This window comes from Biomphalaria glabrata, chromosome 16 (genome assembly GCF_947242115.1).
Source record: "Biomphalaria glabrata chromosome 16, xgBioGlab47.1, whole genome shotgun sequence".
NCBI classification, from domain to species: Eukaryota; Metazoa; Mollusca; class Gastropoda; family Planorbidae; genus Biomphalaria; species Biomphalaria glabrata.
Genome location: NC_074726.1, coordinates 19,563,355 through 19,587,946, shown reverse-complemented (window position 1 = coordinate 19,587,946; position 24,592 = coordinate 19,563,355). Strand labels below are relative to the sequence as shown.

General features: G+C 35.9%; 2 protein-coding genes across 2 annotated transcripts; one reads left to right on the top strand and one right to left on the bottom strand.

Annotated features, from left to right (window-relative positions):
* Positions 1 to 17,840: 17,840 nt before the first annotated feature.
* LOC106073526 (proline-rich protein HaeIII subfamily 1-like) lies at positions 17,841 to 21,801 on the top strand. The gene is made up of 3 exons (XM_056014368.1): positions 17,841 to 17,936; positions 19,551 to 19,605; positions 20,855 to 21,801. The coding sequence occupies exons 1-3, from the start codon at positions 17,841 to 17,843 to the stop codon at positions 21,799 to 21,801; spliced, it is 1,098 nt and encodes a 365-aa protein (XP_055870343.1).
* Positions 21,802 to 22,650: 849 nt separating this feature from the next.
* LOC129923451 (homeobox-like protein HDP1) lies at positions 22,651 to 23,427 on the bottom strand. The gene is made up of 2 exons (XM_056014360.1): positions 23,398 to 23,427; positions 22,651 to 23,106 (listed from the first exon to the last, which is right to left on the bottom strand). Exons 1-2 carry the CDS (start codon positions 23,425 to 23,427, stop codon positions 22,651 to 22,653), a joined length of 486 nt encoding a protein of 161 aa, XP_055870335.1.
* Positions 23,428 to 24,592: the final 1,165 nt, after the last annotated feature.

Here is a 24,592-nt window from a genome sequence, read left to right as displayed (position 1 = left end):
TCACCCATTTATCTTTCAAACCTTCTCTTCTTCACCCATTTATCTTTTTATCTTTCTCTTCTTCTACGATTTATCTTTCTCTTCTTCTACGATTTATCTTTCTCTTCTTCTACGATTCTTAACTTTTGTAAGTCTATTGATCCTCGCCTATAGAGTACATTGGAATACTTCTATTGCATGGATCACATCAAACGGAAAGCCAATGGAGACCGATATTCCAGGTTGAGAGCCTTTTATTTAAACACTTAAACAGTCGGCCCACACGACAGATAAGCCAAAACCTAAACCTTGGTCTCATAGAGCCCAGACGTGGGTCAATGAATTAATGCTTTGACTCGTGGAGCTCAAGTAGTCCAGTGGTAAGCTATCACCCAGGATCGGTATAAGACGGTAAACAAACTATCCGCCCATGTCTCATGATCTGGGGTTTGAAGGTCTTTGACCTTTACTTTATCTGACCGTTTAGGAAGGTCCACTGAGCCCATGGCTGGTCACGTAAATAAGCCTCACACTGTAGGGAGCCTGTTGTGTCTAGAAAACAAAACGTTTCATTGAAGCCTCTTGGCTCTACCAAACATGAAGCAAAAGGAATGGACGGGATGACAAAAACAACAAGATCTAGAGCTAATACAAACCCAGCTCAATCAAGCTCTTCGTTCGAAATTACATTCAGCAAGATTGTAAATAGGTAGGTAACAATTTGGTTGGTAGTCAAATAAATAAGTACATAGATATGTTGGCTGGTAGGTAAGTCTGTAAGTAGATAGATGGGTTGGAGGGTAGTAAGGTTTATACCTATAAAAGGCAGTTAGGTTGTTTGGTAGATGGATAGATAGATAGATTGATTGATTGATGGATTTATTGATTTATCGTTAGACAGGTAGTTAGTCAGGTAGATAGATAGATAGATAGATTGATTGATTGATTATGAATTTATTGATTTAAAGTTAGATAGGTAGATTGATTAATTGATTGATAGTTAGATAGGTTGTTAGTCAGATAGATAGATAGATAGATAGATAGATAGATAGATAGATAGATAGATAGATAGATAGATAGATAGATAGATAGATAGATTAACGCTATCCAACAGTATCAGACTGACATTCTTACATCAATGCATTGCTAAGTCTATAGCTACACCAAATGTTTCTATTTCAAGTTCTTGGTGTGAGTGTGCATATGTGTGTGTGTGTGTGTTTTGTCTGCAAGTGCATGTGTATAACGATCTAATTTGTTTCATGCACGTAACAAGTGGCTTGGAACAATCTAGAACAAATACATTAGAAAACAAGATAAACATTGGCTATTTAAAAAACAATTGTTAAACAAGATGAGAAGAAAATATTGTTATGTATTCAAACAAAATGTGTGCAAATAGTGAGCCAACAAAAAGGAAAACATTTCACATCGACAGTTTACTTTAAACTATCAAACTATTTTGTTTGCGTTCTTTTGGAACTGAAATATATTTTAATTATGCATTTAATGATTTTTCTATAACGAAATAAAACTTCTAAGAATAGATATTGTTTATTCTCTATATACATTGATATAAATATATATATATATATATATATATATATATATATATATATATATATATATATATATATATATATATATATATATATATATATATATAGATAGATATAGATATAGATATAGATATAGATAGATAGATTGATAGATTGATAGATAGATGGATAGATAGATAGATAGATAGATAGATAGATAGAGAGAGAGAGAGGGAGAGAAAGATAAGTATAGCAAATATATTCAACAATCATTCAAGTGTTATATATACTCCGTGTCAGATGTAAGTTATAATAATGCTTATATTAATTAAAACCTGCAGTAGCTCTAAACTATCCTTGAGAAACTCCAACTCAAAAGTTAATTAGAGTATTTGTAGAGCCAGTAGGATTAGATCTCTAAGAGCCCATTAAGAAATCTATTGATCTACTCTTGCAGTGGGCCTTAAAGGCCGAGACATTTTTGGGTCCGCTAAAGAGTTCAACTCAATAAATTCTTTCCAGACATCTGTTAGCTCATTAGTGTGAGATCTTTTTCAAACAGCAACTCTACAACTAATACATTGGATCTTAGTTTATGTTTGTGGGTGGTTTCAAGATTATCTTATTTTCAATTATTGGTGAAGTATGCACTTAAACTACGCTCTAGAAGAGTGGGAGTGAGCTGCTCGCCAACCAAGTTCGTTTTTGTAGGTAACAAAGAACTTCTTGTCAAGATTTTGAAGGCTATAGTATATATTCACTTCTTGCTTTGATTTGAAGACTATGATATTTATTCACATCGCAATGTTCTTAGAACTGAAGCTGAAATAACGCCATATAGCAATGCTTTGTTATTTTATATGTATCTATATGCCAAGGAGTTCTCTTTTCTCTCTTGTTTTTGTTTTTTTCATTTCATTTTAAATCTGGTGCTGAGAATGTTCATACTGTACATAGAATTAGACTTTAGTCATTGTAATGTACAAAGCATTGGAGGTAGGCTGTTGTATTGTACATAGAATTAGTCTCTAGTTATTTTACTGTACATAGAATTAGTCTCTTGTTATTGTATTGTACATAGAATTAGTCTCTTGTTATTGTATTGTACATAGAATTAGTCTCTATTTATTGTACTGTACATAGAATTAGTCTCTTGTTATTGTACTGTACATAGAATTAGTCTCTAGTTATTGTATTGTATATAGAATTAGTCTCTAGTTATTGTACTGTACATAGAATTAGTCACTAGTTATTTTACTGTACATAGAATTAGTCTCTAGTTATTTTACTGTACATAGAATTAGTCTCTTGTTATTGTACTGTACATAGAATTAGTCTCTAGTTAGTTTACTGTACATAGAATTAGTCTCTAGTTATTGTACTGTACATAGAATTACTCTCTACTTATTGTACTGTAAGTAGAATTAGTCTCTAATTATTGTACTGTACATAGAATTAGTCTCTAATTATTGTACTGTACATAGAATTAGTCTCTAATTATTGTACTGTACGCACAATTATTCTCTACTTATTGTACTGTACATAGAATGTGTGTTTAGTTATTTTACTGTACATAGAATTAGTCTCTTGTTATTGTACTTTACATAGAATTAGTCTCTTGTTATTGTACTGTACAAAGAATTAGTCTCTTGTTATTGTACTGTACATAGAATTAGTCTCAACTTATTGTACTGTACATAGAATTAGTCTCTACTTTTTGTACTGTACATAGAATTAGTATCTAGTTATTTTACTGTACATAGAATTAGTCTCTAATTATTGTACTGTACGCACAATTATTCTCTACTTATTGTACTGTACATAGAATGTGTCTTTAGTTATTTTACTGTACATAGAATTAGTCTCTTGTTATTGTACTTTACATAGAATTAGTCTCTTGTTATTGTACTGTACATAAAATTAGTCTCTACTTTTTGTACTGTACATAGAATTAGTCTCTACTTATTGTACTGTACGCAGAATTATTCTCTAGTTATTGTACTGTACGCAGAATTATTCTCTTCTTATTGTACTGTACATAGAATGTGTCTTTAATTATTGTACTGTACATAGAATTACACAGTAGCTTCCTTATAGGTCTCCAAGTCATTTATTGTAAGATATTGATTTATTATTTGATTTGTTGTTGTTGTTGTTTTTTTTTTTTGGGGGGGGGGGGGGCGGGGGGGGGGGGAAAGATGACAGTATTTGTGTAAAGTTCTATAAGAACGAATGGTCTATTGTCGAATAGATGACGCAGTATTTATAGAAGTATATTAAGTCTAGTTTTTCAAAAAAAATGTTTCGATATAGTTTATCTTTCCTACTTCAAGCGTGTTCAGTGTGTGCTCTGGTCTCACCTCTTTTGTGAATCAGTGGGGGGGGGGGGTATCTGCTTTAGGCGCTCAGCAAACGCAACTCTCCTCCGGTCGGGATTCGAACTCGAGCTCCCTCGATAGGCAACCAAGTGGCTTAAACCACACGTCCAACTTTCAAAGATATGATACAATATTTATTCAACTTTATAGGTCTAGAGTCTTCTTACAAAGAGAAGTTGCAGTCTAATGATGAATGTCAAGGACATTGTATGCAAATTTGTAGTCGTTTTAGAGTCTACTAAGTAGGTTTGAAGTTTTTTGCAATAACATTGTTTTGATTTATTTTTGTAAATAATAGAACAGAGGAAAACTCAAACTGAAACTGAAATGTAGGCGAAGTATTAAAAACTTGAAACTATCAATGACACACTGTCAACCTTGAAGACTTATGTATAAACAACCTACTTTTAAAAAAAAATTATAAGCTCTAAACTAATGACTAATTTGAACTACTCTAAATCATGCAAAATAAAAAAATGTGTACCGAGACCAAAAGACTATAACTTATAAACTACTAGTGTAAAACTTAGGTTTTAAAAACTATAGGATCGCACAGGATCTTGATTACATAATTGTAATTCATTCGAATGACAAATTTCTTTAGAAGGTTTTAGTTACTTCTGAAATTCACGCGAAAACCCCAAACTGAATCACTCTGAATGTCAGAATCATTCCAACAGTATGTGTGTGTGTTTGTGTTAGTATGAGTACACACATAAATATTTGTGTGGGGTATGCGTGTGATGTATTTATCTTTAGATATAAATATTTAGCCATAGATATGTAGTTATGAATCAAAGAGAAACATGTTTTGAGGGCTATTGGTATATAGATACCTCCATGCACAAGAAAACACACAAGAAAACAAACTGATGCACACAAAAAGGGAAGAGGCAGGGGAGAAGAAAACATGGAGCAAACTTGCAGACGACCAGCTCTTAAAGATAAACAGGGGCGTATCAACATTGAAACGGTTGGCTAAATGAAAGATTTAGTATTAGAGAATGACGTCTGGAGATAAACTGACAACGTAGGAGATATTCCAGATGGAGAGAGAGAAAGAGAGAGAGGAAGAGGGAGAGACAAAAGAGAGAGAGACTGCAGATGAGTGTAGTCAGTACAAAAGAAAAAGGTGAAAATAACGCTAGAATAAAAGTACTGAAAGATAGACAGAAAGGAGAAGGGTAGTAGTGTGTACATCTGTACATGATCTTTCAGCATGCCATCAATAATTTCAGCCATTAAACTTTTCCTAGGCCAGGAAGCCGTTGAATAGAATAAAAAAAAAGTATACATGTGGGTGAATTTATATTTCTTATACCAGTACCGAATTGCATTTTGGCGTTTCGTCTAACCTCTGTAAACGAGATGAGAGTACATTATGAGAGTACAACATGAGAGTACAACATGAGAGTACAACATGAGAGTACAATATGAGAGTTCAAGATGAGAGTACAAGATGAGAGTACAAGATGAGAGTACAATATGAGAGTACAAGATGCGAGTACAACATGAGAGTACAATATGAGAGTACAAGATGAGAGTACAATATGAGAGTATAATATGAGAGTACAAGATGAGAGTACAATATGAGAGTATAATATGAGAGTACAAGATGAGAGTACAATATGAGAGTATAATATGAGAGTACAAGATGAGAGTACAATATGAGAGTATAATATGAGAGTACAAGATGAGAGTACAATATGAGAGTATAATATGAGAGTACAAGATGAGAGTACAATATGAGAGTACAACATGAGAGTACAACATGAGAGTACAAGATGAGAGTACAACATGAGAGTACAAGATGAGAGTACAAGATGAGAGTACAATATGAGAGTACAATATGAGAGTACAAGATGAGAGTACAATATGAGAGTACAATATGAGAGTACAAGATGAGAGTACAAGATGAGAGTACAATATGAGAGTACAATATGAGAGTACAACATGAGAGTACAATATGAGAGTACAATATGAGAGTACAACATGAGAGTACAAGATGAGAGTACAAGATGAGAGTACAAGATGAGAGTACAATATGAGAGTACAAGATGAGAGTACAAGATGAGAGTACAATATGAGAGTATAATATGAGAGTACAAGATGAGAGTACAATATGAGAGTATAATATGAGAGTACAAGATGAGAGTACAATATGAGAGTACAATATGAGAGTACAACATGAGAGTACAAGATGAGAGTACAATATGAGAGTACAATATGAGAGTACAAGATGCGAGTACAACATGAGAGTACAATATGAGAGTACAAGATGAGAGTACAATATGAGAGTATAATATGAGAGTACAAGATGAGAGTACAATATGAGAGTATAATATGAGAGTACAAGATGAGAGTACAATATGAGAGTATAATATGAGAGTACAAGATGAGAGTACAATATGAGAGTATAATATGAGAGTACAAGATGAGAGTACAATATGAGAGTATAATATGAGAGTACAAGATGAGAGTACAATATGAGAGTACAACATGAGAGTACAACATGAGAGTACAAGATGAGAGTACAACATGAGAGTACAAGATGAGAGTACAAGATGAGAGTACAATATGAGAGTACAAGATGAGAGTACAAGATGAGAGTACAAGATGAGAGTACAACATGAGAGTACAATATGAGAGTACAAGATGAGAGTACAAGATGAGAGTACAATATGAGAGTACAATATGAGAGTACAAGATGAGAGTACAATATGAGAGTACAATATGAGAGTACAACATGAGAGTACAAGATGAGAGTACAAGATGAGAGTACAAGATGAGAGTACAATATGAGAGTACAATATGAGAGTACAAGATGAGAGTACAAGATGAGAGTACAATATGAGAGTACAACATGAGAGTACAAGATGAGAGTACAATATGAGAGTACAATATGAGAGTACAAGATGAGAGTACAAGATGAGAGTACAATATGAGAGTACAATATGAGAGTACAAGATGAGAGTACAAGATGAGAGTACAATATGAGAGTACAATATGAGAGTACAAGATGAGAGTACAATATGAGAGTACAAGATGAGAGTACAATATGAGAGTACAAGATGAGAGTACAAGATGAGAGTACAAGATGAGAGTACAATATGAGAGTACAATATGAGAGTACAAGATGAGAGTACAAGATGAGAGTACAATATGAGAGTACAACATGAGAGTACAAGATGAGAGTACAATATGAGAGTACAATATGAGAGTACAAGATGAGAGTACAAGATGAGAGTACAATATGAGAGTACAATATGAGAGTACAACATGAGAGTACAATATGAGAGTACAAGATGAGAGTACAACATGAGAGTATAATATGAGAGTACAATATGAGAGTACAATATGAGAGTACAATATGAGAGTACAATATGAGAGTACAACATGAGAGTACAACATGAGAGTACAAGATGAGAGTACAAGATGAGAGTACAACATGAGAGTACAATATGAGAGTACAAGATGAGAGTACAAGATGAGAGTACAATATGAGAGTACAACATGAGAGTACAAGATGAGAGTACAAGATGCGAGTACAACATGAGAGTACAACATGAGAGTACAATATGAGAGTACAATATGAGAGTACAATATGAGAGTACAATATGAGAGTACAACATGAGAGTACAATATGAGAGTACAATATGAGAGTACAAGATGAGAGTACAAGATGCGAGTACAACATGAGAGTACAATATGAGAGTACAAGATGAGAGTACAATATGAGAGTATAATATGAGAGTACAAGATGAGAGTACAATATGAGAGTATAATATGAGAGTACAAGATGAGAGTACAATATGAGAGTATAATATGAGAGTACAAGATGAGAGTACAATATGAGAGTACAATATGAGAGTACAAGATGAGAGTACAAGATGAGAGTACAATATGAGAGTACAATATGAGAGTACAACATGAGAGTACAATATGAGAGTACAATATGAGAGTACAACATGAGAGTATAATATGAGAGTACAATATGAGAGTACAATATGAGAGTACAACATGAGAGTACAATATGAGAGTACAATATGAGAGTACAACATGAGAGTACAAGATGAGAGTACAAGATGAGAGTACAACATGAGAGTACAATATGAGAGTACAAGATGAGAGTACAATATGAGAGTACAAGATGCGAGTACAACATGAGAGTACAAGATGAGAGTACAAGATGCGAGTACAACATGAGAGTACAACATGAGAGTACAATATGAGAGTACAATATGAGAGTACAACATGAGAGTACAACATGAGAGTACAATATGCGAGTACAAGATGAGAGTACAAGATGAGAGTACAACACAAACCAAATAAGTCTTTAATCTATACACAAATATTATACAAGACAACGAAAACTATTTTCCAACTGTGGGGAGGGGGGGGGAAGAAGGTAAGAACAACAACAAAAAAAAAATGAGCAACAGAAGCAACAACTCAAATATAGTTACAAGAAGTCGCAGTGAAATCTATTTGTTGAATCGAGTCGGCGTACAATCATAAATCTTTCTCTCTCTCTATCTCTCTCTCTTTTTCTCTCTCTCTTCTCTCTCTCTCTCTCTCTCTCTCTTTATATATATATATATATATATATATATTGGAAGAATAAAATTAGGTCAAAAGGGAGGAAATTCTATTGATAGAACGGCTAATACAATGTCCTTGATATGAAACGCCTACGAAACACATGTCAAACTTGACCTACATCGCAAGCAGCTTAGGCTGTAGCTATATGCTACAGAAGGATCCTAGGTTCTACGTACAAAGACCGCAAAGACTAGAGACAGAATCACGAGTCCCCCGATGACTTGCTAACCAGCGTAAAAAAACGCAATCAAAAGCTTTATGGCCATATCACAAGGCCTTATGGCTCGCAAAAACATTCCTTCATGGTACAGTTACAGGAAAAAGTAGAAAAGGCTGAAAGAGAACGCGATGGAAACATTAAAAAATAGACGGTCCAGTCATTGAAAGGGACAGAGAGGAATGGAGAAAAACATTTAACAGATCATGGGTGGTGCCCCAACGGTTCATTATACTAATGTCACTAAGGGATATGTGATGGTGACAGTGTGTAGCAAGCAACAGAAAACAAAAATCAATCAATATTACATGTATCGATCTAATACGTTTTTAACAAATCACATGTTGATCTAATGAAATGCATTATTGAAAGGATGTTGAAACACAAATGTGAACCTCTATTCAAATGTAGGCACATACACTTATTTTATAGGCTACACTCGAGTGGTGAGTCATATTCAATTCAACTCTACATGCTGGGCAAAATGCCCCTTTTGTTCCATTTCCTCTGCTTCCGTCTGTGTCTTGTCCCAAACAGACCCATTTTGTATGCAATATTTCAGTCTGTGTCTTGTCCCAAACAGACCCATTTTGTCTGTAATATTTCAGTCTGTGTCTTGTCCCAAACAGACCCATTTTGTATGCAATATTTCCGTCTGTGTCTTGTCCCAAACAGACCCATTTTGTATGCAATATTTCCGTCTGTGTCTTGTCCCAAACAGACCCATTTTGTATGCAGTATCTTAGTCTGTGTCTTGTCCCAAACAGACCCATTTTGTATGCAGTATCTTAGTCTGTGTCTTGTCCCAAACAGACCCATTTTGTCTGTAATATCTCAGTCACAATTCACATTCCGTTGTTCGCCATTCAAATCTTTCACTCATTTCCTAACTTTGCCTTGTATCTCCTTTGTTCCCTTTCTAGTGCCCCATTATCTCTCCTCATTGCCCTGCTTCACTCTAATGCCCCACCTTCTGCCCTCTTGCTTATTGCTCCAATGGCCTCCCCCTTTGCCTCGATCTTTGTGTTTCCCTTGTCCACGCCTATACCTCACATGGTGAGCAAGAAAGATGTACGCAAGAAAAAAAAAACTTAACAAAAAGCAATGACGTCATTGTTTCGCTTTGCATTTCACCCTATCATCATTGAGAACATGCAGTCTGTAGAGGTTTAGAGGTTTATCCTTACTTCACGTATACAAAGTCAACCTTAAAAAATAATGACGTCATTTTTTAAAATTGTATTTTCCTTTTTGTTTTATAGAGTCAGGGAGTCTACAAAGTGAAACTAATCGCATATCGTTATATATATATACTTGTTATCAGCGCGATAAACTCTATTTCAAGAAGCAGCCAGTAAATATATTTTAAGCTCTCAATTACTCTTTGGTTAGAGTGACCCACACGTAAAATATGTATGTATACAATGGTGAAAGGTTCTTATCACAACTTCTGTCCTGGTTTTTGACGTAAACACATACAAACAATAAGTTTAAAGGTAGCTCTTTATAAAAGTAGAATGTCACTGTAATAAATAAACTCAAAGTTTATGTAAATATGTAAAGTTCAAACAAAAGTCAACCAATCAGATCGCATGATGTGCACTGATGCACGTCATAGAAGATTTGAGTTGTAGCAATGAAGATGCACTAAATATCCAATGTATTTAGGGGGAAAGTTACAAAGTTTAAACAAAAAAGGAATGAAAAAAATAATTGATTTCAACAAAACTTGGTTGAAGTGGCGTTTTTTTACATTTGATAAAAGGCCACATCATTATTTTAATCTTCAACATATGCCTACATTACTCAAAGCCTTGCATACAAAAATAGTTTTAACAGAACTAAGAAAATCTATGTATTGATTGATTTATATTTTATATTTATATCACGAAATGTATAGGGAAATAAAACTACTTTCAAGTTTTCAAGTTTTGAAGCTCTCGACATCATTTAGTTTACCTTGTATTTTTCGTCTGACAAGGGACATTTAGTTTACTTTGTATTTTTCGTCTGACAAGGGACATTTAGTTTACCTTGTATTCTTCGTCTGACAAGGGACATTTAGTTTAACTTGTATTCTTCGTCTGACAAGGGACATTTAGTTTAACTTGTATTCTTCGTCTGACAAGGGACATTTAGTTTAACTTGTATTCTTCGTCTGACAAGGGACATTTAGTTTAACTTGTATTCTTCGTCTGACAAGGGACATTTAGTTTAACTTGTATTCTTCGTCTGACAAGGGACATTTAGTTTAACTTGTATTCTTCGTCTGACAAGGGACATTTAGTTTACTTTGTATTCTTCGTCTGACAAGAGACATTTAGTTTAACTTGTATTCTTCGTCTGACAAGTGACATTTAGTTTACTTTGTATTCTTCGTCTGACAAGGGACATTTAGTTTAACTTGTATTCTTCGTCTGACAAGGGACATTTAGTTTACTTTGTATTCTTCGTCTGACAAGGGACATTTAGTTTACTTTGTATTCTTCGTCTGACAAGGGACATTTAGTTTACTTTGTATTCTTCGTCTGACAAGGGACATTTAGTTTACCTTGTATTCTTCGTCTGACAAGTGACATTTAGTTTAACTTGTATTCTTCGTCTGACAAGGGACATTTAGTTTACCTTGTATTCTTCGTCTGACAAGGGACATTTAGTTTTCTTTGTATTCTTCGTCTGACAAGGGACATTTAGTTTACTTTGTATTCTTCGTCTGACAAGGGATATTTAGTTTACTTTGTATTCTTCGTCTGACAAGGGACATTTAGTTTAACTTGTATTCTTCGTCTGACAAGGGACATTTAGTTTAACTTGTATTCTTCGTCTGACAAGGGACATTTAGTTTAACTTGTATTCTTCGTCTGATAAGGGACATTTAGTTTAACTTGTATTCTTCGTCTGACAAGTGACATTTAGTTTACTTTGTATTCTTCGTCTGACAAGGGACATTTAGTTTAACTTGTATTCTTCGTCTGACAAGGGACATTTAGTTTACTTTGTATTCTTCGTCTGACAAGTGACATTTAGTTTAACTTGTATTCTTCGTCTGACAAGGGACATTTAGTTTAACTTGTATTCTTCGTCTGACAAGGGACATTTAGTTTAACTTGTATTCTTCTTCTGACAAGGGACATTTAGTTTACTTTGTTTTCTTCGTCTGACAAGGGACATTTAGTTTAACTTGTATTCTTCGTCTGACAAGTGACATTTAGTTTACTTTGTATTCTTCGTCTGACAAGGGACATTTAGTTTAACTTGTATTCTTCGTCTGACAAGTGACATTTAGTTTAACTTGTATTCTTCGTCTGACAAGGGACATTTAGTTTACCTTGTATTCTTAGTCTGACAAGGGACATTTAGTTTAACTTGTATTCTTCGTCTGACAAGTGACATTTAGTTTACCTTGTATTCTTCGTCTGACAAGGGACATTTAGTTTACCTTGTATTCTTCGTCTGACAAGGGACATTTAGTTTACTTTGTATTCTTCGTCTGACAAGGGACATTTAGTTTACCTTGTATTCTTCGTCTGACAAGGGAAATTTATTTTAACTTGTATTCTTCGTCTGACAAGGGACATTTAGTTTAACTTGTATTCTTCGTCTGACAAGGGACATTTAGTTTACCTTGTATTCTTCGTCTGACAAGGGAAATTTATTTTAACTTGTATTCTTCGTCTGACAAGGGACATTTAATTTATCTATAAAAGTTTTCAGAAAGATTGAAAACCTTGGGAAGAAGTCTCTATTTGAAATCAAATCCCCACGACCAGTAGAGAAACTTTTGACTTTGTTCTACAACACAAACACAGACACGAATTGTTCTACAACACAAACACAGGCACGAATTGTTCTACAACACAAACACAGACACGAATTGTTCTACAACACAAACACAGACACGAATTGTTCCACAACACAGACACAGACACGAATTGTTCCACAACACAGACACAGACACGAATTGTTCTACAACACATCTGTCCTAATATAACGCTTAACTAAATTACCAACATTTCACAAGAGAATAGATGTTGTAACGCTAAGCATGCAGCTAGTTATACTTTCAAACTTCAGCACTGTTAGTCATATGGCTAGATCTAAGACACCTTACTATGGATGAATCTTGCGTCTGAGTTATCTCCCTTTAAAACCTTGTCATAATCCAATCGAATGAGAATTGTAACCGATAGTACAAAGCACTACTAACACATAAAGCAATCGTAACATTATATAAATATTGTAACACTGTAACAGGTAGAGATCGATCTTAGTATACTACACAATCATGACACTCATAATAAATAAATCTTATATCTAAAATATTAGTGGTAGTGAATCGAGCAGGTAGTTTTCACCTCCAGACTACAGCTCCGACAAATATCAAAGTGACTCACTCCAAAAAGTTTATTATCAAACTTAAGCGTTGAAACACTTTGAAATTGTGTGAAAACAAAAAAGAACACTAAAATGACTTCTCGAATGATACACATTTCATATCAACATAATTAGAAGATATTTTTTTCTTACTGAAAGTAAGAATACGGGAAAAGATTTGCATGGTGAGAGCAGTCTAGGTAGACCTGAGTTCACCTCACAGTGCCTGCAGACACAACGACAATAGCGGCAACCATCAGAAGAAACGAAAAGATCTGGAAAAGAAAAGAAATGAAGGTAGAAGAAGAAAAAAAAATTCAAGGTAGTTTTTATCTCTTGCTAGTCTGTCTCTTCATCTCTTCCTTTCCACCTGTGCTCAGAGTTAAGTCTGCAAAACCTAAGGGGAAGTAACTGACTAAATGATGCATGCCAAGGGTTACAACCACTTGAAATGCAGCGTGGACCGCAAGGTTAAAGCATGAGTGGACCGGGGGGGGGGAGGATTTGTGGCTGAATGTCGGGTATACATTGACTGACCCTTGGAAATAAATTATATTATTTATTTAAAAAAAAAATGCTGCTCTAAATCCCCAGTCTTTAGTACAAAATAACCAAACTCAACAATTAAGAAACATCTTTTAAGATTGTAAGATTTAAAATAATAACTACAGCAGTGTGAAAACTATTTGGGACTATTTCCATCTCCAAAACCTTCTGCCACATTCCAACAGATTTTCTATTTCTGTCGAGGTAGTGGCTTTCTTACTGTCTTTGAAATAAAAAAGAAATAATTTGTAATGGACCAAAAATCAATACATCGACACACCAATACATCAACACACCAATACATCGACACACCAATACATCTACACACCAATACATCGACACACAATACATCGACACACCAATACATCAACACACCAATACATCAACACACCAATACATCAACACACCAATACATCGACACACCAATACATCGACACACCAATACATCAACACACCAATACATCGACACACCAATACATCGACACACCAATACATCGACACACCAATACATCAACACACCAATACATCAACACACCAATACATCGACACACCAATACATCAACACACCAATACATCAACACACCAATACATCGACACACCAATACATCAACACACAATACATCGACACACCAATACATCAACACACAAATACATAAACACACCAATACATCAACACACAAATACATAAACACACCAATACATCGACACACCAATACATCGACACACCAATACATCAACACACCAATACATCAACACACCAATACATCGACACACCAATACATCGACACACCAATACATCAACACACAAATACATAAACACACCAATACATCGACACACAAATACATCGACACACCAATACATCAACACACCAATACATCGACACACCAATACATCGACACACCAATACATCGACACACCAATACATCGACACACCAATACATCAACACACCAATACATCAACACACCAATACATCGACACACCAATACATCAACACACCAATACATCGACACACCAATACATCGACACACCAATACATCGACACACCAATACATCAACACACCAATACATCGACACACCAATACATCGACACACCAATACATCGACACACCAATACATCAACACACCAATACATCAACACACCAATACATCAACACACCAATACATCGACACACCAATACATCGACACACCAATATATCAACACACCAATACATCGACACACCAATACATCAACACACCAATACATCGACACACCAATACATCGACACACCAATACATCGACACACCAATACATCGACACACCAATACATCGACACACCAATACATCGACACACCAATACATCAACACACCAATACATCGACACACCAATACATTTTCATGATAAAATGTCATTTTAAAAATAACTTTCTTATACTGCAATGAAAAATTCTTATTCAATAGTTTTGTTGTTCTTACAAAGCTTCTATCAACTGGTTCTGTCCAGCTGTGTGGTCAAAAGTTTGTCCACGTTATTTCTACAACACTCCTACTCGGATCAAGCTGAAACTTTAAACAATTATTTATTTTACCTAAACTACATGGATTTAAAAAAAAAAAACAAGAAGTCAATTAATTATTGGTAATTAATAAAGGAAATAAATTCAACATTATTGACTGATACAGTTGTAAGTGGGGAGGGTTTTTTTGTGTGTTTTTTTTGTGTGTTTTTTTGTGTTTCATTTTCTTTTTATTTTTACAGTTCCTACGAGTAGCTTGACACTTTTGACATTAAAATATTGGAAGTTGGTCAGAAACTCAAGTTAAATAAATGAATTATTTATTTCTAGCTTAAATATCGCACCTATTAGTGTGGCTGAATAGTTCAGTTGATAGAACGAGATGTTTACTGTGGGCTCGACACACACTGGTCAATACTTGGTTTGTGTTTAGTTTTCAATGCTAGAAAAATATGAATCTTTAGTTTACTGTATTATATACACATAATTTAGGAATTGCTTTAAAAAGGTGTCCTTCGGTTGCTTTAAGCTGTGCAGGTAATCTTTAATCCCTATACAAAGTTCTGGTCGACAAGTTCCTTAATGGGGAGACAACTTCAAACTGGAATAATGATATCATTAGTCCTAATGTACAATTCTAGGAACACATGTAGTAACTTTACAAACCACTAAGTAACGCATAATGTCCTTACAATGTACCAACAGGGCCGGCCTAGGCAGATACCTAAGGGCCTCCAATTGGTGGTAGCCTCACACAGGACATATTACTTTCATTTTAGAGAAGAAATATCGAAACTAGACTTTAGTAAATATAGGTCGTGTGAAACTCAAATAATAGGTCAAAAAATGCTTTTTCTAAGAGCTTAGATAATAATGAGCAAATAGAATCCATTTTATTATGCTAGGACAAATTTGTACAAGTGCGCCTTCTTTCCTAATGCTATTAGAGCATGAAATAGGCTACCTGAATCAGCCAGAAAAATCAACGAATTGTTAAATTTTTAAGTCACTGATTAACATGCATGACTAGATTGACATTAAGACACGAGTAGGACTTAATTATCCTCTCTTTTAAATGAACGGATGTAATTATTTCGCTATGGATGTAATGGCCACTGAGTTCAAGACCCATACTAATGTTCATGAAATAGGATATAGTTTTAGTTATAACATCAAACAAAGGTTTGAAGATTTCAATGTTTTGATGTTTATTTGTTTTATATGTTTCGGATGTTCCTTCAGAGTTGAAGATAATTTACTTCCTAGTCCAAACAACTCGCAGGACGACGAGGGATGGGAGCGGGCAGGGTTTGAGCCCGGGGCCATCGATTAGTCCTAACGGCAAGTCCAGTGTGCAAACCCCACGACCAATTGCCTTCTCTGTCTGCCTCTTCTTCTTTACCTGGCACTGTTCCCTGAAGGAAGGACTTTGCGAGCCTTGAGAACCATGTGAAATGGACATAGAGTTTTAGTTTGCGTCACCAGTTGCCCTATATCGCTGTAGTAATCCTATTTCTAATCGTGTTTCTTATGTAATTCTGTAGGCAAACCTTAGGATCCTTCATCTCAATTCCATAGCTAGCGTCCTCCTCTCTAGTTCTGCCGTTTTCATCCAGGCTTCACAAGCAGACATGAATGTGGCCATGACCAGGGAGCGCATCAGTCGAATTTTAGAGGACTATTCCTTTGTCTTTCCATATTGTTTTGAGCTTTGCAAGTGCTGCTGTAGACTCTGGCCAGTTGTTCAGGTTTGGTTCCTACGTCTGAAACGCTAGCTCCAAGGTAAACACTTGGCAGCTTACCTTTAGGAGCGGTGATCAAGTCATTAAACGTATTTCAGTCAACGCAGTAGCTATGTGGCATTTATGGAATATTTGTTTCTTAACAATTATAATGATATTTGATGGATCTATGTGAACTTAGACTACAACATGACAAATCTAGAAAGTGCGGCTTCGCATGCTTTGCATTGTTTGCTCTATTCGTGGCCATAAAATATTTTAGTGATTCTAACTGTAGCAAGATACTTCTCAGACCTGAAGGTGTTAAACAGACATATACTTCTCAGACCTAAAGGAGTTAAACAGACATATACTTCTCAGACCTGAAGGTGTTAAACAGACATATATTGAGCTTGCGAAACAAATGGGAGAATAAATATCTCAGTCTTTCTATTTCAAGTTCTTTACTGTGTCTTTCACTTGTTTATGCTGGCGTGGAGTCGTGCATTCCATCCCTGGCAGTACTCTTAACAACTCAGAGTTCAAAGATCTAAGAAAGAGGAGAGGCATAGTTGAGTGTAATTGAGAGGATCAAGACAATGGCTCTGTTAGTTCCGGTATATACACTCTGATCACTTATAGAGACTAACACAGATGAAATAGTTAATATTTGATGGCAATGATGAGGCTGATAAGCTAATCAACTCTTGAAACTTAATGAAACAAATTTCATCCTTTAAAATAAAAAGAAAAAGGCCTATTTATGATTTTCTGATCTATTTTCTTTATTTGTATAAACAAGCTTTCTTTAAATTGTCGTTATCTAGCGTTTTTAAAATAACATGCCTGACACAGATCTTCAGAACGCTAATATGCAAAGTATACAAACCATTTAGATGCAGTCATAACTTAGTAAGCAGGCCAGGTGGGCAAAATAAAAAAGAAAAATGTTTGAATTTCAAAGAATTTTTTTTTTGCCAGCTAAGCGATGGAAAGACAGCTCTCAACTTGTAAACTCATTACAGAATCTGACTCTTGGGACTGTGAGACTACAGAAAGCGACAGAGCAACACGGCGCCACACTGTAAGTACTGGAGCAAGACTGGCTGTAGGGGCTGAAAGAGGCGAAAAAGAAATTTGACAGAAAGAAATCACACTGCCACCAGCTGCCAGTTACAACAGCTTGCTCCGATCACACTGCCACCAGCTGCCAGTTACAACAGCTTGCTCCGATCACACTGCCACCAGCTGCCAGTTACAACAGCTCCGAACTCAGACCTCGACAACGAAAGACGGGCAGACAAATTAATCCCACAAAAAACAAGAAAAATATAAATACACTATAAACAAGGAAACACAAACTCAAAATCGGCCCCCGAAGTGGTCCACCCAGGCAGGCTTCAATATTTTCAGAAAGAACATCCGAATGAAATTATATCAACGACAAATGACAGATAAGAATGGAGAAAGAAGATTGACAGATCTTGTGTAGTTCCCCAACGGTCCAGCAGATCAAAGGATAAGTGAAAGTGAATGTAAAGTTAAATGTGAACCTGGCCTAACTAGTTCCTCTTTCAGACCTTGTGGTCTATAGGGCAAATGATGTAAAGTTCTTCTGTTTTTGTGGTCTACTGTTAACGAGGGTGTCATGTAGCCAGCACAACGACCAACCTCCTTTACTTTTCCCCAACTAATTTCAGGTACCCATTAGAGCTGGGTGGACTGAGAGGCGCCCAAAGATTCCGAAGTTGAAAATCACAGTCTTCACCAGGATTCGAACTCATGGCCCGGTTCGAAAGCCAAACGCTTTACCGCTCAGCCACCGCGACTCCCCTGGCCTAACTGATGTCTTATAATTGATCTAATTGTTTTGAAAAGGCTCAATCTCTTTTTCGAATCCTCAAGAAAAAAACAACATTTTTTTTAAAAAAAGCTTTTTAGCTTTTGACTTCAGTTGTCGAGTTGTTTACATCCTAGGAATCCTTGGGCTTTTGCTTCTTTTCTTTTCCCCGTTTTTGGGCATTGCCTCTTTTTTGGGCTATTGGCCTCTTTATTGGGCTTTTTTCCCCCCTCTTTTCTTTTTAACAAAAAGATACATATTCTATTAGTACAAATTAAATAGTTACATTATAAAGTACAATGATTTACAAACTTGAAAAAAACATTTCCGTTAAAAAAGTGCACTGTGGAAATAAAATAACAATACAAATATAAAAACAAAAATTTTTGACAAAAATCTACAACTGTTTGCATAAATGTGTTGAATATATGGACGGTAGTTGCCTTTTTAATAACGAGCCACAAGTGTTTGAGTGTTTAATAGTTAATAGTTGTAAATGTGGTGTATTTTTATGAAAAAACTGCTTGCATAAGTGATTTAAAAAATTAGATTTTTCGCTTTTAGAAAAGAAAAAAGTAGCCGTTGCATCAAAATTTTGAATGGTCTAAAATATTGTGATGTCGGATTTTCACTATCTTTTCTATTTTACGAGATCTAAACGGGACGGACGAACAGACGGACAGACAGTTCACACAAAACTAATAGCGTCTTTTCCACTTTCGTGGGTCACTAAAAAAAAAAACACAAAATTATATTCAATGTAATTGTATCATTTAATTTGGATCAGTCATGTCATTAAATTTGTATTAAATCTAGACTAACAAAATAAATTAATTGTTACCAATTGTTTTTCTTTAGCTCTATTTCAAGCTGTTAGCTTTTGAAGACGCTATGATCCCATCACTTGGACTAGGTGTGAAAAGGAGGTAAAGAAGAAAAAGAATGGGGTAACTATCTAAATGTTAAAGTGATCACTTTTTAAATGCACTTATTTAAAAACAAAAGTTGAACGACCTGAGTTTGAACTTAAGAGCTAAAGCCTTTCAATCCTTCCGAGCCGATACACAAGCCACTGTCCGCATGAAAAAAAGAAGTTTTTTTTAGTTATTTATTGTTAGTTTCAAACTTTTCTATCTACAAAGTATAAAGATACTAATTCAACTTATACCACCAAATCAGTCAAGTACAATTTCTTAACCTTGTTCGATTTTAAACAAAATAATTAATTATCAATAGTTATTCAATAACTAATTTGTTAATTTTTTAAAAATTGATTCTTGTTTTGTCAGGTAAAAGAAATAATTTAGCAAAATTTCAACTTCATCCCAGATTGGGTGTGGGAGAAATAATGTGTACAAACTTTTTACCAGACAGACAAAACAGACAAAACGAGTTGGTATAGGCTTTGTAAAATTGATATTAGTTAAAATTAAAATAATATTTTTCAATTGTAATGTTCTCTCTAGAAACTAAATAGATTCCATCAGTCCATGTTTGACATAAAGAGAGCAAGAACTGAGTTTGTATTTCTTTTTCACTGAACGACTGAACATTGCCAACTTTAGTTTTTACTTTCCCCAGGCACTTTGTTTATACAATATGTCATTCAGTTAGGTTTTCTCTCTGAAGAGATTTGAGTTGATATTTTTTGGGCTGTCAGAGAGACAGAACGAGAGGCAGAAATAGAGGGTGACAGTGAGAGAGAGAGGCAGAAATAGAGGGTGACCGAGAGAGAGAGAGAGAGGCAGAAAAAGAGGATGACAGAGAGAGAGAGAGAGAGAGAGAGAGGCAGAAATAGAGGGTGAAAAAAAAGGATTACATTTTGCCACCAACGGATCAAACTAATTACCTTTGTGTGATGTGTTACTGAGAGGGGCCTATCCCATCCTGCTTATAATTTGTGTATCGTTGATGATAATGATCAATAATTTAATTATTAATATAATGCCTGTCTTAGTGGCATCCATACGGCCCTTTCTATGGCCCTACAGACCCATTCGGGTACGGACCCACTGGCCATTCGCACAAATGTAGCTAGAGGCAGTTTGCTCCGGGTGGCTGTGTGATATACTTGGCTACCTATCAAGGAGCCTCGTGTTCGAATCCCGACTCGAGCTGAGTTGTGTTTACTAAAAGAAGCACGAAGACCGCCTTCCCCACAGGTCCACAAAGACCTCCACCTCCCACAGGTCCACTAAAACCTCCACCTCCCACAGGTCCACAAAGACCTCCACCTCCCACAGGTCCACTAAAACCTCCACCTCCCACAGGTCCACTAAGACCTCCACCTCCCACAGGTCCACTAAAACCTCCACCTCCCAAAGGTCCACTAAAACCTCCACCTCCCACAGGTCCACTAAAACCACCACCTCCCACACGTCCACTAAAACCTCCACCTCCCACAGGTCCACTAAAACCTCCACCTCCCACAGGTCCACTAAAACCTCCACCTCCCACAGGTCCACTAAGACCTCCACCTCCCACAGGTCCACTAAAACCTCCACCTCCCACAGGTCCACTAAGACCTCCACCTCCCACAGGTCCACTAAGACCTCCACCTCCCACAGGTCCACTAAAACCTCCACCTCCCACAGGTCCTCTAAAACCTCCACCTCCCACAGGTCCACTAAAACCTCCACCTCTCACAGGTCCACTAAGACCTCCACCTCCCACAGGTCCACTAAGACCTCCACCTCCCACAGGTCCACTAAAACCTCCACCTCCCACAGGTCCACTAAGACCTCCACCTCCCACAGGTCCACTAAAACCTCCACCTCCCACAGGTCCACTAAGACCTCCACCTCCCACAGGTCCACTAAAACCTCCACCTCCCACAGGTCCACTAAGACCTCCACCTCCCACAGGTCCACTAAAACTTCCACCTCCCACAGGTCCACTAAAACCTCCACCTCCCACAGGTCCACTAAAACCTCCACCTCCCACAGGTCCACTAAAACCTCCACCTCCCACAGGTCCACTAAGACCTCCACCTCCCACAGGTCCACTAAAACCTCCACCTCCCACAGGTCCACTAAAACCTCCACCTCCCACAGGTCCACTAAGACCTCCACCTCCCACAGGTCCACTAAAACCTCCACCTCCAAGATAGACAGACAGACAGACAGACAGACAGATAGATAGATAGATAGATAGATAGATAGATAGATAGATAGATCTTATACACACAATCTATATGCTCATATCACTCTAAGTTTCTAAAGTCTAAAACTGGTTTCTGTATTCTATGATCATGTACTACACGAGACTTGCTGAAACCTGATTAAGAAATAAATCTCAGATTTCTTACGAAAACTAAACATCCCAAATTTCAAATGTCAACAAGAAATATTTTCTTTAACAAAACACAAACATACAAACATACAAACAAAAGCAACCAAAAAGATTAAGCAAACCAAAATCTGGGCAGCCATTTTGAAGTCTCTATAAACTAACAAAATAAACTGAGATCACGAGAACAAAAAAACCCCAACAAATTACTTAACAAGTTTGAAAGCAAGCAGAAAAGATTGGAATTACCTGACCTGCCCCCACCCTCTCTGTTGTGTGATTATTAGAGCCATGGATGATGGAGATAGTGTCTACATAGATACACTCACGGCTGGAAATGGTTTTTACATTACTCGAAGAATTTTAAAGTTGCTGGTGCTTGCGGTTTGAAACCAATGTTTTTGTGCTAACTTGACTGGTAGTTATGAGCTGGTTATCACCAAGATAAAAGTACCATAGTAGATGTAGACAATACAGAATATTTAGTCAGCAAAAAATTGAACATTCTACTGTTCTCTCTCTCTCTTTTTCTCTCTCTCTCTCTCTCTCTCTTATATGTATGCACAGGCCGCGCGTTTCTCTCAATTTATTTGATTTATTTACATCCAAAATGAAATAGTTTCTGGCTTTTATTCTTTGGATAGCATCGCTAGTTGACATAGTCACATTCTTATCCATCTTCAACCAACTCAATCAATTCATTCAACTCATCCAACTCAACCAATTCATTCAACTCATCCAAATCAACCAATTCATTCAACTCATCCAACTCAACCAATTCATTCAACTCATCCAAATCAACCAATTCATTCAACTCATCCAAATCAACCAATTCATTCAACTCATCCAACTCAACCAATTCATTCAACTCATCCAAATCAACCAATTCATTCAACTCATCCAACTCAACCAATTCATTCAACTCATCCAACTCAACCAATTCATTCAACTCATCCAACTCAACCAATTCATTCAACTCATCCAAATCAACCAATTCATTCAACTCATCCAAATCAACCAATTCATTCAACTCATCCAACTCAACCAATTCATTCAACTCATCCAACTCAATCAACTCATCAAATTCAATCAAGTCATCAAACTCAATCAACTCAACAAACTCAGCCTAGTCAAACAGCTCATCAAACTCAACTCAGCCAAGTCAAGCTACTCAACCAACTGATCGTAACTTTTGAACTGACAAAATGTTGTCGAACCAAGCCCAATGGACACTCATCGTTTCCATGCATGCAAGAGATGAAGTTTAAAACAAGAACACAAACATTTCTCTCGGCAAGAAGTTTCCAGACAAAATCAATCTGACAACAAAATTGAAAAAAAAAATATTAAAAAAACAAACAAATTGTGTAACACGTTTGACAAATAGATTCCTTTGATGTCTGTTCAATAGAATTACAAGAACAACAGAGATTCCCCACAGATACATCGTTTTTCTTAATAATCTTGTTTAGAGAAAACTCAGATACAATAAGATTGATGAAACTTGTTTTTAAAGTTATTATCGTTTTTTTAAATAAAGATTTCAAGAAAATGAATTACCAGGTATTTACTGAGGTCGACTTGACCTCAGTTGGGAGTAAAATAGCTTAACAAGAATAAGTTGGCGGGAGCCCGCATGTAGCATCAAAGTTCACGGTAGAATCAAAAGTTAATGACTAACACTTGAAAGTGATCATCTGGTTTCGCTCAAAACTTCATCAGTCTTGAAAGCCTGATCTAACCCTAACTTTAACCCTAACTCTAACCATTCTTTCCTAGTTTTTTTTTATCTTTTATAAAGAAGAGCTCATAGAAAATGATTAAAACTGCAGTAGTTCAGACCAAAGATTTCTTTGAGTTTATTGTCTAATGACTTCCGCCTGATTGCTAGCACATTGATGAAATGCGATGTCCGCCTGATTGCTAGCACATTGATGAAATGCGATGTCCGCCTGATTGCTAGCACAATGATAAAAGCCAAGGTGATGTTTCAAAGAAAACTAAACTTGAAGATAATAATGCATTTGAGATTGAGTGTTGATTGAATATTAAATACTTTGCTCTGAGACACAATATATTGTCTTTTCTTGGCATATCTGACGTTCAGAATTTATGAATTAGAAGTAACGAATTAGAAGTAATGAATTAGAAGTAACAAATTAGAAGTAACAAATTAGAAGTAAGAAATTAGAAGTAACGAATTAGAAGTAATGAATTAGAAGTAACGAATTAGAAGTAATGAATTAGAAGTAACGAATTAATAATGAATTAGAAGTAATGAATGAGAAGTAGTGAATTAGAAGTAATGAATTAGAAGTAATTTATGAATGATGAATCGCTAATAACACATGAATTTATTAATGAACTGATCGTTTTGGGTTATTTATTTAAATATTAGGCTAGTATGAGGCTAGTATGAGCCAGTTAAACCTCATAAGATTTGTATTCAATAGTACTCTTTTGTACTTTTTTATTTGGGGGGGGGGCGGGGGTGTTATTAGTAATTAGTGATTAACATCTTAAAAGTCTACCGGAAACCTTATTGAGTAGTGTACACCCACATAGGCGCGTACACACAAACACATACACATTCCTTTGCTTGACACACAATC